The sequence below is a fragment of the Cynocephalus volans genome, chromosome 3 (assembly GCF_027409185.1).
Source record: "Cynocephalus volans isolate mCynVol1 chromosome 3, mCynVol1.pri, whole genome shotgun sequence".
NCBI classification, from domain to species: domain Eukaryota; kingdom Metazoa; phylum Chordata; class Mammalia; order Dermoptera; family Cynocephalidae; genus Cynocephalus; species Cynocephalus volans.
In genome coordinates, this window is record NC_084462.1 from 12,887,269 (window position 1) to 12,906,789 (window position 19,521).

Sequence of the window (19,521 nt, forward strand, 5' to 3'; positions counted from 1 at the left end):
GGCTTATATATTCTTGTCTACCTTGAGTATATATCGATGAGAAGAATTTGTTTTCCTCAAGGCTGCATAAGTTTAAATTTACTGTATAATGCTGTATTAGTTGCTAGGGCTGTCATAACAAAATGTCAGAGACTGGGAGCCTTAAGTAACAGAATTATATCTTCTCACAGTTCTGGAGATAGGATATCTAAGATTAAGGAGTCAAGAGATTTGGTTTCTCCTGAGGCCTCCAGAGAGTTGCTTTCTTGCTGTGTTGTGACATGGCCTTTCCTCTGTGTGGATGCATTCCTGGTGTCTCTTTTTCTTATAAGGACATCAGTCATATTGAATTAGGGCCCCACCCTTATAGCCTTATTTAACCTTTATTTCCTCCTTAAAGTCTCTTTCACCAAATATGGTCATATTGAAGAGTAGGGTTTTAGCATATAAATTTGGGGGAGAAACAATTCAGTTCCACTAGGCAAAATTGTTAAAATGCCAAACTATACTCCAAAATACTTTTACCAGTCTATACATACACCCATTAGTAATTTATGCTATTCACTAATTTCTTCAGTGTTAACGATACTAGAAAATGTCAGATTTACTGAATTTCACCAACCTTTTAAGTTTTGTCTTAATTTGCATTTTTCTTATTGCCAAAAAGTTAAATGATTTTTTTAAATTGTCATTTACCTTTTGTAATTCTAATCTAAAGTGGCTATATATGAGTTTTGTAGTCTTTGATTTGAACTCTCTCTCCTTAAATTGTAGAACTTACTGTATTAGTCAGGTTTCTCCAGAGAGACAGAATCAATAGGATATGTTATAATTATATGAGAGGGATTTATTAGGGGAATTAGCTCACGTGATTAGGAAGAAAAGTCCCACGACAGACCGTCTATAAACTGGATGCTGGTAGCGTGGCTCAGTCCAAGTCCAAAGGCCTCAAAACCAGGGAAGCTGATGGTGTCCTTGTTGTAAATCTGGGAACCCAAAAGCTTAAGAGTCTCAAGCTCTAATGTCCATGGGCAGGAGAGAAGAGTGTATCCCAGCTCCAGTGCAGAGACAGAGATTTACCTTTTTCCTCTGTCTTTTGTTCTCTCCAAACCCCCAGCAGATTGGATGGTTCCCACCCACACTGAGGGTGGGTCTTTCCCACCCAGTCCACTCAGACTCTCATACTAGTCTCTGCTGGAAACACCCTCACGGACACACCTAAAACGATAGCTTTACCAGGTTTCTCAGCATTCCTTCATCTAACCAAGTTGACACCTAGAATTAACCTTCACACTTACTAAATTTATTTATTGCCCATATATTAATTCTAATAACTATAGAAGGCTTAAATATCTTAAGTGTATGGCTTGTCATTTCAATTTTCATGTTATTTTTTTGATAATAGAGCCCTTTACTTTGCTGAAATTGGTGTACATGTTGTGATACTTTCTGTGTTTGGTCAGAAAAAATCCTGCTCTATCCTGTCACAAATGCATTGTCTCCATGACATTTTACAGAGGTATAATTTTTTCTTCTCATTTAAGCTTTGCTCATTTGAAATTAAATTTTCTGCATTATTAAAAGCAGAGGTGAAAATTAAAATTTTACTAATTGGATATCTATTGACCCAGAACAATTTTTTTTTAAAGTGGTCATTTTCTAATGTTTTGTAACATCATCACAGCCATAAATCAAGAATCTAAGTATGCATATACCACGTTATAAGTTTATTCAGCTACTTTTTAAATTCTATGCCATTATGCCAATACATAGTTTTTATAAGCACTCTATCTTACCCCCCCCAAATAATTGTTTTAGTACAGTCTCTCAGTCTTTTTACCTTGCAACACTACCCAGGTGTGCCAAATTAATAATTAATACTCTCAACAACGAATTTCTATTGTCTAATTTTTATGTCATTAGTTTTGGTCAATAGTGAAACATACAAAGATATCTTGTTCCCTTGATTTCTCATTTTTATTCCAAAATGTATTCACTTAATTTCTCTTATTTCAGAATTGCCTGTCCAAGATTTTCTTCTCGGTAGTCTCTACGAAGAAAACATAAAAAGTAACCAAATATTAAGAATTGTGTCAATTCTCAACTTTCAATACTTTGAAAGTATTATTTGTATTTTACGTTGATAAGTGAGACTCAAATCGTATTTTTTAAAAATTTATAAGTGATAGGCTTTGCTGACTCTGTTTTAATTTTTTTCTTTTTTTGTTTTTTTTTCTCCTCTCCACAGTGCCATTTGACGGTTTGAAAGAAGCCGTCATCACGCAGCATCTTGTGGCGTGACATGAACTACATTACCCAGAACACTGTGCGCCGATCGTCCCGCGACTTTGGACCAATGAAAGCCAAGAAGAGGGGCGTTTCCACGAGTTCGCAATACGATGGGGCGGGACTTCCGGCACCTTCTTCCTGGAAGTCATTTTGGCTGCTTCTGATTGCGTTCGCCAGATTAGATTCTCCAAATCGCTGGGCCTGGCCCATGTAACTGGAGCTGCGAAGGGCAAGAGAAGGCGTTGTCCCCACCACTGTGGAGCGGATCTGAGGTGCAGTGTGAGCGTTGCCTGGGTGATTTGCTTCTGGACGCTTTGCCCGTATCTCCGGCTTTATTACGCGCTACTCCGGGCCCCGCTTCGTCCACGGGCTCCTATGGCGGCGGCTAAGTTAATAAAACCGCCACAGGTGAATGTTGCGTTCACCGGATCCTCACCCAGATCCTAAAGCCCAGATTGTGGATTGCCTGTTCACGTCACTGCTCAGGCCCCTGTTTTCAGACAGTGACTTGCTCCTGGGTGGGGGTGGGGTTCGCAGCACTGTGGTGAAGGACGAGAGAGTAGTGTTGCGAACAGAGGGACCCGCACGTGCAAAGTCTGGGGGGTAAGCTTGAGTCGGGAGCATTCGGGAAACCTGGGTTCCTACTCACGTATGTAGGGAACAGAGTGAGGAGAAGTCAAGCTTGCGGTGGCACCGTGAGCAACTGGCCCTTCATACTGAGTGTCTTGGGAGTCATGGAGAGTTGTGACCAGGAGAACACAATCTGAGTTAGGACTTTTAAAGCATTTCATAGGCCACTCGGGAGAACTGACTGGGTTAGTGGTTGATGAAGGTGGACGCAGGGAGACTCCCAAGAGAGTTATGGTGGATTCTGAACCAGACTAGGGAGAGAAGGGACATAAATAATAAGAATTTTGATACATCATTTAAAAAATAAGGCCAGCAGGATTTTCTACTGCCCATTTGTGCCTGTGAGCAAAAGTAGGGAGTGAGGGACAATCCAAGTTTTTCTTTTACCTGAATATATGGTAAGAGTTGAGAATGGAATCTGGTGGGGGAGCAGGTTTCAGGGAGAGATTAGAAGTTGGATTTTGGAATGGTGGTTCTAAAATGTCTCAGAGTGCAGTAATCACATGGTTAGGTGGGATCTTAAGTAGGGAATTTAGTGGTAGGGACTGGCTGGTGATGTGCAAGCGGTGACAGGCTGGGGCCTGGTCCAAGCCTGGGGCACAAATTTAGAGGGAAAATCTTAAGGTTTTACTTTGAGATGGGCCCTGAGATAAGGAATGGACTGAGGCTGGAGGATGGGGAAAAGTGGGTAGGCCTTGTAAGACTGCCTGCAGATTGGAGGGTCATGTAGTTCCAGGGATTCTTGGAAAGGGGAGTGTGTAAGGAGTAAGGAGCTCTCCTTAGGATGGATTTGAGCATGGGAGGCTGTGTCCATTCACCATTCTGAAAACCTAGCAGGCTGTTCATTCCCTGTGGAGCAAGAGAAAGGTCAGCTAGGTTAGTGGAGCAGGTGTCTCTGCTCTCCCAGGAAAATACAAGTTTAAACTGTGTAGTCTTCAGAAATAAAGTTTATGCAAGCAATTAGTAATTGATGGAAATGAAAATGTACCTCTGTGCTCTGAAAATATATATATATATATTTGGTTTTTGCCATGTGTTCCTGGTAAAGAGCTCCTAAAACTCTTTAATTTCTTCAGTGAAAAGAGTCTCTTTCGTTATTCGTTATGTGCCCCTTTTGATAATACCTGAGTTTTGTTTATTATTTGTTTTTGGAAGCTGGCCAGAGGGGGATCTGAACCTGTGACCTGGGTGCCGTAAATCTGCATCATACCTGAGTTTTATGAGATGGCTTAGGGTGAGAAGACATAGAGTAAGGTCTTTGATAGGCTCAGAGTGGGCCTGGTCACAAGACAGACCAGGTAATTATAGGATTTGAACTTTCAGCCTCACCTCAGGCCTCCAGGGATGGGAGGAGGGCTAGAAGATTAAGTTATATAAAGTCTTGAACAGTGTGATTCAGAAAGCTTCTAAGTTTTGAACACTTGGAAGTGCTGGGAAGGTGAAATTTCCAGAGAAGGAATGGAAGCACCCTGCTGCACCCCTTCCCCCAGTACTTTGCTATATGCATCCCTAACATTTGACATCCTTTATAAGAAACCAGTAAATGTACCTAATGTGTTTTCTGAGTTTTGTGAGTAGTTCTAGCAAACTATTAAACCTAAGGAGGGTGGTCATGACAACCCGCAAATTTGTAGCTGAGTTGGACAGATTACAGGTAGCCTGGATATTGGCTTGCAACTAGAATCTGAAGTAAGGGCAGTTTTTTATGACTGAGCCCTTAAACCTGTGGATTCAGTTGCTAATGCCAGGTAGTTAGTGTCAGAATATGACTAAATTGTAAGACACCTAGTTGGTATCAGAGAGTCAGAATTGGTGTTGGACAAGACAACACATCTTTGTTATCAGAAAGAGAATCACAGAAACCTCTAATTATTTCATAAAATATCACAATCAAGGGCTGGCTAGTTAGCTCACTTGTTTAGCATGTGGTGCTGATAAAACCAAGGTCAAGGGTTTGCATCCCAATACTGGCTAGTCCCCCTCCACCCCCAATCACATTCACATATATCCTTAATGTCAGGTAAGAAACACCCAGATTTTCAAAAATATTTACAGAAACATTAGTCCTGTGGTCAGTAATAGCTACATCTTAACATCGGACATGTACTAATGAGTTTGATGCTTACAATAGCACTATGAGGTAGCCACCATGAGTGTTTCCTTACAGATGAAGACAGTGAGTTTCCAGGAGGTTAGGTCTTTGACCAGTGCTGCATTAATTGGCAAGAACTAGTGCTAAGAACTGAAGGTCTGGGGTTATATTTTAGCCCAAAATCACTCTGCCTCAGGACAAGGTTGGGAGGGAATAGCTCAGCCTTAGTAAACTCCATTATGATTACGTTTATCTCATAACTTTTCTCTTCCCACAGATTTCCATGGCAGCAGAAGAGTTTGTGGAACCATCACAGGTAAGTGGAAGAAGTCACAGGTCCTCACTGGACCTGATCCTTATACCCATGGTCCTGATACACAGATGACAGGAGTGTCCTGAGACTCTTTGTCCTTAATCCTGGGCCCCTGGGGTCACTTCAGGATCAGGATCCTTAATCAAGGTCAGAAGTTATAAGGGATATTCCTATTTCTGTAGCCAATAGAATGAGGTGATGAAGGATTTTCTGGACAAAGGAACCAGCATGTCCAAAAACTTGGACATGAGAATGACTGCATGTTTAGTGACCTGCAAAACTCCATTTTGTCAGCTGAGAACTGAGAGGGAGGGACAGGAGTCATTCCTGGAGTGGCAGATTGAGAAGGAAAGGCCTCTACTGAGTGTGGTGGGAGCTGTGGAGGGTTTGGAGTAGAGGATGGAAGTGGTATGACTCTGGTTTAAACAAACTCATCTGTCAGAGTGGGGAACAGTTGTGGGCACAAGCATGAGACTACTGGAATATTCCAGGTGAGTGTTGATAGTAGCTGGATCATAGCAGGGGCCTCTGAAGTTGGGAAAGGAGGTTAATTTCTCTATCCATTTTATAAATAGGGGCGATTTCCTGCTGGGCATTGTGAGAGAGAAGTCAGGGATGACCTCAAGATTTTTGGCTTTAAATGAAAGTCTGGAAGTACCATCTCTCGAGGTAGAAAGTGAGTGGTAGGAGTATTTAACAGAAGTACTATCAGGAGTGGAGTTTTTCTTTTTATGTTTAAAATTTTTTTAAAGACTTTTTTTTTTAACAGCAGTATTAGGTTCACAGTAAAATTGAAAGGAAAGTACAGAGATTTCCCATATGCCCTTGCACCCACACATGTGTCCCCTTCTCCACTAGGAACATCCCACACCAGAGTGTCATACATTTATTGATTACAGTTGATGAACCCATATTTACACATCATAATCACCCAAAGTCCACAGGTTACCTTAGGGTTCACTGTTGGTGCAGTATGTTGTGTGAGTTGGACAAATGTGTAATGACACATATCCATTATTATAGTATGACACAGTATTTCCATTGCCCTAAAAATCCTCTGTCCTCTTTATCCTTCCCACACCTCTACCTCCAATCCCGATGACCACTGATCTTTTTATTTCTCCATAGTTTTGCCTTTTCCAGAATGTCGCATAGATGGAATCAAACACTTTGTGGCCTTTTCAGATTGGTTTCTTTCACTTACTAATACACATTTAAGTTTCTTCCATGTGTTTTCATGGCTGACAGATAGCTCATTTCTTTTTAGTGCTGAATAATTTTCCATTGTCTGGATGTACTACAGTTTATTTATCCATTTACCTACTGAAGAATATCTTGGTTGCTTCCATGTTTTTGCAGTTGCGAATACACCTGCTATAATCATCCAGTCCAGGTTTTTATGTGGATGTAAGTTTTCAACTCCTTTTGGTAAATACCGAGGAGTACCATTACTGGATTTTATTGTAAGAGTATGTTTAGTTGTGTAAGACACTGGCAAACTGTATTCCAAAGTGGCTGTACCATTTTGCATTTATACCAGCAATGAGTGGAGTTCCTGTTGCTCCACATCCTCATCAGCGTTTGGTGTTGTCAGTGTTCTGGGTTTTGGTTGTTCTAATGAGTGTGCAAATCTTGTTTTAATTTGCATTTCCCTGATTACATAGGATATTGACCATCTGTTCATATGCTTGCTTCTCATCTGTTGAGGTGTCTGTTTGTGTCTTTGGCTCATTTCTGAATTGTGTTGGTTATTTTCTTTTTGAATTCTGTATGTATTTTGGATAACAGTCTTATGAGATATGTCTTATGCAGATATTTTCTCCTGGTCTGTGGCTTATCTTTACAGTCTCTTGACAGTGTCTTTCACAGAGCAGAAGTTTTTAATTTTAATGCAGTCTAGCTTTTCAATTATTTCTGTCATGGATCATACCTTTGATGTTGTATGTAAAAAGTTATTGTCAAATCCAAGACCATCTAGATTTTCTCCTGTGTTATCTTCTAGGAGTTCTACAGTTTTGCATTTGACCTTTAGGTCCATGACCTATTTTCAGTTAATTTATGTGAGGGGTGTTTGCTCCTTTGTCAAAGATCAGTTGACTCCATTTATGTGGGTCTGTTTATGGGCTTTTTATTCTGTTCCCCTGATCTATTCATTCATTCTTTCACTAATCCCTCACTAATTTTTATTAGTATAGCTTTATGCTAAGTCTTAAAGTTGGGTAGTGTCAGTCCTGCAACTTGACAGTAGTGTTGTTCTACTTCAGCATTGTGTTGGCCTTTCTGGGTCTTTTGCCTCTTCATGTAAACTTTAAAATCAGTTTGTCCATATCTGCAAAATAACTTTCTGGGGTTTTGATTGGTATTGCATCGTATCTATAGGTCAAATTGGGAAGAACTAACATCTTGACAATATTGAGTCTTCCTATCTGGGAACATGGAATATTTCTTCATCTATTTAGTTCTTTTTGATTTTTTTTTTAGCAGAGTTTGGTACTCTTCCTCATACAGATCTTATATGTATTTTGTTAGATTTATACCTAAGTATTTCATTTTTGGGGTGCTAATGTAAATGATATTGTGTTTTAATTTCGAAATCCACTTTTTCATTCCTTGTGTATGGGAAATCAATTGACTTTTGTACATTAACCTTTTATTCTGCAACCTTGCTGTAATTGCTTATTAGTTCCAGGAGTTTTGGGTCAGTTCTTTCAGATTTTCTACATAGACTTCTTTCTCAATCTGTATATCTTTTCTTCCCTTATCTTATTGTATTAGCTAGGACTTCCAGTGTGATGTTGAGAAGTAGTGGTGAGAGGGGACATTATTGCCTTGTATCTAGTCTTAGTAGGATAGCTTTGAGTTTCTCACCATTAAGTGTGTTATCTGTAGGGTTTTTTGTAGATAGTCTTTATCAAGTTGAGGAAGTTCCCTCCTAGTTTACTGAGAGTTTTCATTGTGAATGAATCGTGGGTTTTGTCAGATGCTTATATTGTATTAATTGATAGGATCATGTGATTTTTCTTCTTCAGCCTATTGATGTCATGGATTATATTAATTAATTTTTAAATGTTGAGTCAGCCTTGCATACCTGGGGTAAATCCCACTTAGTTGTGGTGTATAATTCCTTTTATATTTTATTGGATTCTACTTGTTAATATTTTGTTGAGGATTTTTGTCATGTGTTTGTGAAGAATTGTTTGTAGTTTCCTTGTTGTAATGTCTTTTCCTGGTTTTGATATTAGGAGAATATGCTGGTCAGATAGAATGAGTTGGGAAGTATTGCCTCTGTTTCTGTCCTCTGAAAGAGAATTGAGATAATTCCTGTTTCATGTCATCTAAGTTTTGGTAGATTGTGTCTTTCAAGGAATTGGTCCATTTTATTGAGGTTATCAAATTTGTTGGCACAGAGTTGTTGATAGTATTCCTTTATTCCTTATAATGTGTATAGGTTTTTTTATTTCTGACATTAGCAGTCTTTGTCCTCTCTTTGGCTAGACAGAGACTTATTGATTTTATTGATCTTTTCAAAGAACCAGCTTTTAGTTTCGTTGATTTCCTGTTTTCAATCTCATTGACCTCTGTTCTACTTACTTCTTTTCTTCTTCTTACTTTGGATTTAACTTGCTCTATTTTTTCCCCTAGGTTTTTCAAGTTTAGATGATTCGGTTTAGATCTTGCCTGTTTTCTAATACATGCATTCAGTACTGTAAATTTCCCTCTAAGCATTGCTATTACTGCATCCCACAACGTTTTGATATGTTTTCATTTTCATTTAGTTCAAAATATTTCTAAATATCTCTTGAGTATTTCTTCTTTGATTATTTAGAAGTGTTGTTTAATATCTAAGTATTTTGGGGTTTTCCAGCTATCTTTCTGTTACTGCTTTCTAGTTTAATGCTGTTGTGATTTGAGAGTAGACATTGTATGATTTCTATTCTATTAAATGTATGGAGGTGTGCTTTGTGGCTCTGTGATGTCAATGGGGGAGTAAGTTCTCTTTGTGAGGTCTTTAGTCATCATACTAATCCTGCCGTGGAAATTACACTCTGAAAGCCATACAAAATTAAAGGATTAATTATACTCATAGGTCCCAGAAGAGGGAGACACAGCATGCCACACAAAGGACCAATTGGTAGGAGCTCCTGAAGAGTGGGTTCAACCAAGCAGGTAGGGAGCCAAGAGAATGAGGACCCATGAGCACATGCCTTTATTGGGGGTCAGGATGGACTACACAAGCAAAAGGTCTGAGGGGATTTTCCTAGTGTGTTTGAATGTCATTAGGTCACAGTCATGGGAGGGCAAGAAGGGGAACTGGTGATAGAGAGCAGCTGGTCACCTGGGTGTGGTGCTCACAGCCTATTGGTGGATTGTTGAGGCCTTAGGGAAATAGGAAGTTTTAAAGATTTACAAACCAAGCCCAGGGTGTGGTCCTTCTTGGTGAATGTTCCATGTGAGAAGAATGTGTATTCTGCTGTTGGACAAAATAGTCTAAAGATATCAATTATATCCAGTTGGTTAATGACATTGTTGAATTCAGCTGTGTCCTTGATTGACTGCCTGTTGGATCTGTCAATAATGGATAGAGGATAAACTTCTAACTGTGATAGTGTATTCATCTATTTCTCCTTGAAGATCTATCAGTTTTTACCTGACCTTTTTTAAGGTACATGCATGGTAAGGATTATGTCTTTTTGCAGGATTGACCCCTTAGTCATTATGTAACACCCTTCTTTATCCCTGATAATAACTTTCCTTGCTTTTGAAGTCTACTCTGTCTGAACTTGATATAGCTACTCCTGCTTTCTTTTGATTACCGTGTGACCATGGTATATTTTTCTCTGTCCATTACTTTTAATCTATATATGTCTTTATATTTAAAGTATGTTTTTAGTAGACAACATATAGTTGAGTCTGGTTTATTGATCCACTCTGACCATCTCTCTCTTTTTATTGGTATGTTTGGACCATTGATGTTTAGACCATTGATGTTCAAAGTGATTGTTGATACAGTTGGATTAGCATCTACCATAATTGTTACTGTTTTCTATTTGTTGCCCTATTCCTTGTTCCTGTTTTTGTCTTCCATTGTTTTTCTTTTGTTGATTTTAATTGAGCAGTTTATGATTCCAGTTCTCTCCTTTCTTAGCATATTAGTTGTACTCTTTTTTAAAAAAATAATTGCCCTATAGTTTGCAAAATACTTTTACAGCTAACTCAAGTCCACATTCAAATAGCAGTATACTGCTTCACAGGTACTTTAAATACTTTAGTATAACAAAATAATCCTAATCTGCGCTCCTTTCCATTGTATGAGTGCTGTCATTGACTTCATTTATACATAAGGATATACACATGTATACACACACACACAAGCATACATAATTGAGTACTTGTTATTTTGAACAAACTATGATCTGTTATATTTATTAAGAATAAAAGTTTTTATTTTACCTTTTCTAGTGCTCCTTGCTTCATTTAGGTCTGAGTTTTGACCTATGTCATTTTCCTTCTTTCTAAAGAAGTTCTTCTAACATGTCTTGCAAAGCAGGTCTCCTGGTTACAAATTCCCTCAATTTTTGTTTTTCTCAGAAAGCCCTTATTTCTCCACTTTTGAAGGATAATTTCACAGGGTAAACAATTCTAAGTTGGTGAGATTTTTTTCTCTCAACACTGTTTCACTCCACTTTCTTCATGTTTGCATGGTTTCTGAGAAGTTGGATATAATTCTTATCTTTGGTTTTCTATAGGTAAATTGTTTTTTCTTCTAATTTTTTTTGAGATTTGTTTCTTTATCTTCAATATTCTTTAGTTTCCATGTAATTTACCTAGGCGTATTTTTTGGGGGGAGAGTTATTCTACTTGGTGATCTCTGAGCTTCCTGCATCTGTTGCTTGGTGTCTGACATGAATTTGGGGACATTTTCAGTCATTGTTGTTTCAAATGTTTCTTCTGTTTTCCTTTTCTTTTGCTTTTGGTATTCCCAGTATATGTATGTTATGTTTTTGTAGTTGTCCAACAGTCATTTGATTTTTTTTTTAGGTCTTTGTGCTCTCTGCTTTTCAATTTCCGAAGTTTCTTTTGGTATATCTTCAAGCTCATAGATTCCTTTTCAGTCTTGTTCAGTCTACTGATAAACCCATCAGAAGCATTCTTTGTTTCTTTTACAGTATTTTTTGTCTCTAGCGTTTGTTTTTGTTTTTGTTTTTTATTAGGATTTCCATCTCTCTGCTTACATTGCATCTGTTCTTACATGCTGTGTACTTTATTCATTAGAGGTCTTAGCATCTTAATTATAGCTTTTAATTACCAGTTTCATAATCCCAGTATCTGTGTCATGTCTCATTCTGATGCTTGTTCTTTTTCTTTACATTGTGTTTTTTGTCTTTTGGTGCGTGTCATAATTTTTCTTGATGGCTGGACATGATGTGCCTGGCAAAAGAAACTGCTGCAAATAGGCCATTAGTAATGGGGTGGTGAGGTATGAGGGCAAGGGGTATCGTAAAAACTGAGTCCTGCAGTTAGGTCTCAGTTTTTTCATGAACCTATGCCTGTGGACTGTGAGATTCAAAAATGTTTCTCAGTTTTCTCCCTTTTTTTTTTTTTTTTTTTTGTTGTTTTTTTCTTTCAGTACATGGGAGAAGGTGGCAGCTGGAGGTATTTCCTTTCCTTTGGGTCATTTAGGCTCTAATAATACCTCTGCAGGTTAGGCTCTGTTTAACTAGCATGTCCTAAGATCAGGCCTTCTTTAGAAGAACAGTGTTATGTCGTATTTTAAAAATCATTCATTTTCTCCTTCCTCTGCTGGAAGCACAAGGGGATTTTTCTTCAGTATTTACTCTGAGAACCTGGTTGAGTTCCTGGAAGTGAATATCACAAAATTGTGGGGGTCCTCTATCACTGAGTCCCTCTGGAGTTTTTACTTATCAGAATTGTCCACACTGAGCTTCCAGCAATTCATGAATTAAAATTCAGGTTTTCCTAACCGGGCACTCATTTCTGTGGCAGTTTTCTTTTGTGAGTCTCTGTTCTTGTAAGCTTTGATTCCTGTCTCTCCATTCTTGGGAGCAGCAGTTTGTCCTGTGTCCTAATCGCTCTTATAGAATCCTAGAAGAGCTGTTCATTTTTCAGTCTGTTCAACTGTTTACTTGCTGTTATGGAGTGTCAACTTCCAAACTCCTTACATATAAAACAGGAAACCAGAAGTCTGAGTTAGGTTTTCACAATGTGGAGTCTCATGTGGGGACCTCTGAGTGTAAGTGTGAAGTATGCAGCAAGAGACAAACATCTGGAATTCAGGGAAGGGATTCAGTAAAAGCTATCCATCAGGGGGTGGCTGGCATGTAGACTGTGGCAGATTTAAGAGGGGGACTCTCCATGTCATCAGCAGGGAAGAATGGGAAAAGTGTTTTCCAGTGACAGGGTCTCTTGCATGGACTTGGACAGAGGTGGTGTAGTCATCATTAAGATGGGTGAGGGGGAGTAGTGAGTGACTATGGCTGTATAGGGAGGGTGTCTGGCTGGTGGCACAGGCTTTCAATGGGGAGTAGATAAGAGAGTAATTCAGAGGAGATAATATAATGGAGATCAAATGACACTGAGGTTGGGACTGGTGTTTTTTCTCCTCTTCCCTGGCTCAGTGTTTTTTGATAGCTCTTTTCGGAGCTTGAGTTCCATACAGTATAACAGATGAGCTTAGGAGCAAATGAGATTGATTGGGAGAGTCATTCATTCTATGACGGTAGCTTCTGGGGGCTGGACTTTGAGTGTAGATGGAAAGAGGAAAGATGTGACTAGTGTGGGTGGGGACAGCACATGTAGCTCTGATGAGGAAGAGGACTTAGGCTTCTGAGTTCCACACAAGGTCTGGATGGCTGAAATTGGAACAAAGAGCCATGCCAGATGGGGAGGTCTTCATAACAGTGCTGGGATTGCCTATAGGTTGGGTCTAACAGAGGTTTGGGGTATTGCTGGATCCTGGTTGCATTTGGCAAGCACTGCCTGGATCCCTTTAGCACAGAGCATGTGGGGAAGTCAGTGGGGTGCCTGTGGTGCAGACCAGGGAGTAGCGGTGGTGTTACAGATGTAGCGGCCATGGCCTAGACATGCAACGAAGCTGTGGTCCCAAGAGTGATGTGCAAATGGGGAGGGAGTGTGAATGGATGTACTCAGGGTTTAAGCCAGGAGGGTGAGCACAAGCTCGGGTGTATGTGGCATAATCTAAGGCTCCAGGGAAATTGATTGGCAGGAACAAGGATGAGATTTTACATGCCAGGCCCAGAGCTCACTTGGTACCACCACTCTCCCCATCTGGTGATGATGGCTGGAGACATGAGTGATCAGTGGGACATGAGGAGAATAGCAGGTAGCTGGGGCACCAGGACCTGTATCTTCTCTGAGTTGGGGAGCTGGAGAGGAGAGTGATTTACTGGGGGTCCTGGGGATTGAGGCTGCTCATGACTCACCTGCCCCCATCATGACAGGACCATGTCACCTTTGAGGATATCGCTGTGTACTTCTCCCAGGAGGAGTGGGGGCTCCTGGATGAAGCTCAGAGGTGCCTGTATCATGACGTGATGTTGGAGAACTTTTCACTTGTGGCTTCAGTGGGTAAGGTCCTTCACAACCACAATGTTGACCTCTGCTGGGCTCTGGCTCTTCCCCTTTTTTCAGGGGTCACCCTGTCTTTCCCAGAGCTGGATCATGAGCTTCCTTCCCTGGTTTCCTGATAAAAGTGCTGTGTTTGCCAGGCCTGGGTTTTTTGCAACCCCAATATCTGCTGACCTGAAGTCTTTTAGTTAAGGGTTTGGGTTCACAGTCTTATAGCCTGCCCAGTTGATGCCACTTAGCTTTGAGTCTCCTTGCTAAGGTGACTGTTAAGGTCTGTGGGAGACCTGTGTCACAGGTTCTTCCCCTGCCTGTAGTAGATATTTCTTGGGACCTACCTGTGTCAGGAATGACAGGCATTTACATGGTCACTATTTCCAGGGATCAGTAGGCTATGACAGCAAGACCCTCTCCAAGGTTCTTTTTGTAATAAATTTCTATCCTGTAGTCTGTCATGGGTTGGGACAAATTGTCTTCCCCTTAGGATTTCTACCTTCCAAGTCCCAGGTAGTCTCCCAGCTTGAGTCAGGGCATGCATTAGAGGTCATGTTCTTAACAGAATGGAGAATTCTCCATCTAGCCATAGCAAGAAGGGTTAATAGTGAGTAGGAGCAGTCAGAGGGCATGATTTTGGGGCTAAGCTCAAATCTTGCTAGGCAAATGTCTTGTGCTCACTACTATTTTGGTGCCAAGGCTTGTGGCCATATCTTATCTCTGTCTTCCCTCCACCTGCTTGACATTTTGCCCACTTCTGTGACCTCTGACCACTGGCTGTCCCCCATATCCCTCCAGTTCCTCTCCCTCTACAATGTTTTCTGATTTTAGCCTACACTTAATGTGTCATGAGATGTGCATATATATTTGAAGAATCCTTGAACATCAGCTACTCAGTCCCAGTTGCATTTTCCTGGGGTGGGACACAATTCTACACAGATCTCACCTGTCCCCAGCAGACTTGGTTCTGCTTAAAACCATTGACAGGAGTGAGATGTATACCCTGCTTCTCTTTTCCCCACAGCACCCTACTCCTTGTTTTCTTGCTGGTTGTGGGGCCTCCCCCACACTGTGATTTTTAGAGGTCTAATACCGCATGCACACTCTCATCTTCCTTGACCTGATCCATCCCAGATCCTTTGTCCTGAAAATAAACTCATGTATTCATTCCTGCCTGTGTCGTATAGGTATTTGTAATGGGGTTGTTCCCTCCCACCAAAGTCTACATAAACATTTTACTCACGTTTTTGTGCTTTCAGGTTGTTGGTCTGTAATAGAGGCTGAGGAAGCCCCTTCTGAGCAGACTGTTTCCACAGAAGGAGTGTCACAGGCCAGGATTTCAGAGCCAGTTGTGTCCATTCCAAATGCTTATCCCTGTGAGATGTGTATCCTGGTCTTGAAGGACATTTTGTACCTTGCCGAGCATCAGCGAATACTTCCTGGGCAGAAACCATACACTTGTGTGGCATGTGGGAAACAATTCTCATTCAGTTCAAACCTGAACCAGAAGCAGCACAGTGGAGAGAAACACATCGGAACGGAAGAGAACAGAGCCCTGCTTGTGAGGAGTTGCAAAGTCCCAGTGTCAGGCAACTTTTTAACATGTGAAGGTGTTGAGAAGAGTTCCCTGGCCAGCCTGGGCCTTCTCCAGCACCATACCATCCACAACAGAGGGTATCCACATAGGAGCAAGGAGACCTTTCACCCTCAGCAAAGGCATTACAAATGTAGCAAATGTGAGCAAGTTTTTGATGAGAGGATTCATGTCATTGAGCATCAGAGAGCTCACACTAAAGAAAAAGCTTATGAGCATAGTAAGTATAGCAAATCCCTGAGCTCCAAATACTCACTTGTTGAAAAGCAGGGAAGCCATAATGGTGAAAAGTCTTATGTGTGTAACGTATGTGGGAAGTCATTTCGCCACAAACAAACACTTGTTGGGCACCAGCAGAGGATCCACACTGGGGAAAGATCTTATGTTTGCATTGAATGTGGGAAATCCTTGAGCTCCAAGTACTCACTTGTTGAACACCAGAGAACCCATAATGGAGAAAAACCTTATGTGTGCAATATATGTGGGAAGTCATTCCGCCATAAACAAACATTTGTTGGGCATCGGCAAAGAATTCACAGTGGAGAAAGGCCTTATGTGTGTATTGAGTGTGGTAAATCCTTTATTCAATCTTCTGACCACATTCGCCACCAGAGAATTCACAGTGGAGAAAGGGCTTATGCGTGCAGTGAATGTGGGAAATCCTTTATCTATAAACAGTCACTTCTTGATCACCAGAGAATCCACACTGGAGAAAGGCCTTATGAGTGCAATGAATGTGGGAAAGCCTTCATCCATAAAAAAAGACTTCTTGAGCACCAAAGAATTCACACTGGAGAAAAGCCTTATGTGTGCATCAAATGTGGGAGATCCTTTATTCGATCCTCTGACTACATTCGACACCAGAGAATTCACACTGGAGAAAGGGCTTATGAGTGCAGCGAATGTGGGAAAGCCTTCATCTCCAAGCAAACACTTCTTAAGCACCACAGAATCCACACTAGAGAAAAACCTTATGAATGCAGTGAATGTGGGAAAGGTTTTTACCTTCAGGATAAACTTCTTCAGCACCAAAGAATCCACAGTAGAGAACAATCTTATGAGTGCAGTGAATGTGGGAAAACCTTCAGCCACAAAAAAAGACTTTTTGAGCACCAGAGAATCCACACTGGGGAAAAGCCCTGTGAGTGTAATGAATGTGGGAAATGCTTTAGACACCGCACCAGCCTCATTCAACACCAGAAAGTTCACAGTGGAGAGAGGCCTTATAACTGCACTGCATGTGGTAAGTCTTTCATCTACAAAAACAAACTTATTGAACATCAGAGAATTCACACTGGAGAAAAGCCTTACAAGTGCAGCAAATGTGGGAAGGCCTTCAACAAAAGGTATTCTCTAGTCAGACACCAGAAAGTTCATACAACAGAAAGGCCCTAGCTACTCATGGGATATGCTATCACCTTGTTCACCATAACACATCAGAGAGCAGATTTTTCGAGAGATTCATCAGACAGAAGTTGAACCTTGTTCATCTGAAGATCAACAGTTGGAAGATTCACTATGAGGTCCAAGTACTGGGGAAGCTTTCTGGAGCTAACTTGCACTTTCTAATCTTTCCAGCACTGCAACAGGCACTGCCATCTAATATATCCACATGGTGTCCCATCAGTCACTGCAGTGTGCTCAAGGAACCTTTGTGCTTGTCAAACCCTGAAGAGAGTCATGAATAATGTGAGCTTGTTGGGACTGTTTTAAAGTATACAAAAGACCCAGTTTTCTCCAAGAAGAGCCATTTGGGTTCTTCTGGTGGCTTTTAGAGGATTACCTTCTTCACAGATATTTTTTTTTTTTCATGTGATTGTCCTGGTGGACTTTTTCCTACTCTACATCACCCAAAGGAAGCAGCCTGTCTCACTGAGTGCTGACGCACTAATAAACACCTTATTGTTTAAGCCACCTTTAATCTTGGAGGTTGTGTGCACTGTGGGGTTGGGTTTAGTTAGAACAGAATTGTGTTCAGCCAGTCTGGAGGGTGAACAGCTTTTGTGGGGTCCCCAACCTTATGTGCCCCCAGGGACACAGTGTGACATCAGAAAATAATGCTTGGTCCTTTATGTCTTAATTTTCATTGCTTCCTTAGGCCTCCTAGGAAAGACCACGGAGCTGTGTGGTCCTTATCATGTCATGTGGATGCTAGATTTATTTGTAGGTCCAGAGGTCTCCCTGAGAAGAGGCATTTATGACAAACTGAAGTGCTGGGATCTGTATGAATTGTTTCTTCGTTCCCAGTAATGTCCTATATTTTCTGTCACTGTTCATGGGAGGCTGTTTCCTAGGTCCTTTAATATAGGTGTGTGCACTGAAGGACAGAATGTGGTAGGCAGGTGTCACTGGTTGTAAGACCTACTGGGGCCTGGTAAGAACCATATTTGGTCCAGAGACCTAGGTGCGATAGAGTGAGAAGATTGCAGCCAGTTACATACAGTGAATGCGTTCCATCTAAAGGTACATTCAGAAATGTCTGTTACTGTGGTTTCACAGTTGGGGGGTGTATAGAAATTCTCAGGCCCTCCAGGCCTTTGCTTCTCCTGTTGCCATAGTCTGTCAGCTTAAGTAATTGGAAAATTTTATGGACTCCCATAATTTTTCTGCACCATTTGCTGCACAGGCAGAAAGCAAGGTTTGAGAGAACATAGACCTTGTAGATAGGTTATGATTTAGCCAGCCTTCCTTACTTGCCACTAATTCCTGCCACCAGAAGGGCTCTTCTTCCTAATTTTTGAGAAGACGAATACTTAATTATAAGGAAATCTTGTGTTTTCAAATAGTCCTGGATTTCCAAAAAGAGGGGTAGATGCATATTTTTGAGAGGTACCACTTATTTTAAACATTGGCTTGGAATTTTCATACAGAAGACCTTTTCTGTTTTTGAAGATCTTAATATGGTTTGTCATCTTATTATTGAGTTTTGATATTTCTTCATGTAGTCCCAGTGAAAGTCTCATATTAGAAATATATATGTATGTGTTCTCAGTCTGTGTCTTTTTTATTTTTGATTTTTTTCATTTGGTTTTCCAGAGAAAAAAAATCTTAATTTTGATGAAGTGTATTTGTCCATTTGTTTTTATACTGACTGTTCTTTTGGTGTTATTAAAAGAAATGTATTGCTAATTTAAAGATGTAATATATTTCCTTCTGAAACTTTTACTGTTTAGGTTTTCTGTTTATATCTATGATTATATATATGTTTTTTATGATAATATTTTTATTTAATTTTTGTAAGTTCTTATTTTTAATATGGATACTCAGTTCCTGCAGGAACATTGATATAAGAAGAATAGTTTTTCTTCACTGAGTTGCTTTTGTACCTTCATTGAATATCATTTGATCATTTATATATACGTTTCTTTCTGCACTTTCTATTTTTGTTACATTTATGTATTTGTATTTATGCCAATACTTTCATGTGTTGAAATCACTCAAATGATTTCAGTAAGTCTTGAAGTCAGGGTCATGTACCCCAACTTTTTTCTTATTCAAAGTTGTTTTGGCTATCCTTGGTTCTTTGCATTTGCATATAGATCTATTTGTCAATTTCCACAAAAAGAAAAAAAATTCTGGGATTTTGATTGGGATTGCATTTAATATATATATCAATTTAGAAGGATGTATTGTGTGTACCAATTTCTAAACATGAGATATCTCTTATTTAAGTTTTAATTTTTTCTTACAGTGTTTTTGTTTTCTGTGTATACATCTTGAAAATCTTACATATCGATGTATGTTTTACATCTGAAACTACTGTACATTTTAATTGTATGACTGTATTTTAAAATTTTTCCGTATTCTTGATCTCTGGCATTTGGGGCTTTGATCCTGGAGGAATTTGCACCTCTGTCTTAGTCTGTTTTGTGTTGCTATAACAGAGTACCTGAAATTGGGTAATTTATGAAGAACAGAAGTTTATTTGCATTATGGTTCCAGAACAGCTCTATCTGGCATGGGCCTCAGGCTGCTTCTACTCATGGCGGAAAGTGACCGGCAGCTGGTTGGTATAAGCAGATCACA

General features: G+C 40.1%; 1 protein-coding gene across 1 annotated transcript; it reads left to right on the plus strand.

The window, feature by feature from the left end:
* The first annotated feature begins 2,629 nt into the window (after positions 1-2,629).
* Positions 2,630-18,079, plus strand: ZNF549 (zinc finger protein 549). Its single transcript, XM_063090703.1, has 4 exons — positions 2,630-2,676; positions 5,268-5,306; positions 13,784-13,910; positions 15,161-18,079. The coding sequence occupies exons 1-4, from the start codon at positions 2,644-2,646 to the stop codon at positions 16,888-16,890; spliced, it is 1,929 nt and encodes a 642-aa protein (XP_062946773.1). The 5' UTR covers positions 2,630-2,643; the 3' UTR covers positions 16,891-18,079.
* Positions 18,080-19,521: the final 1,442 nt, after the last annotated feature.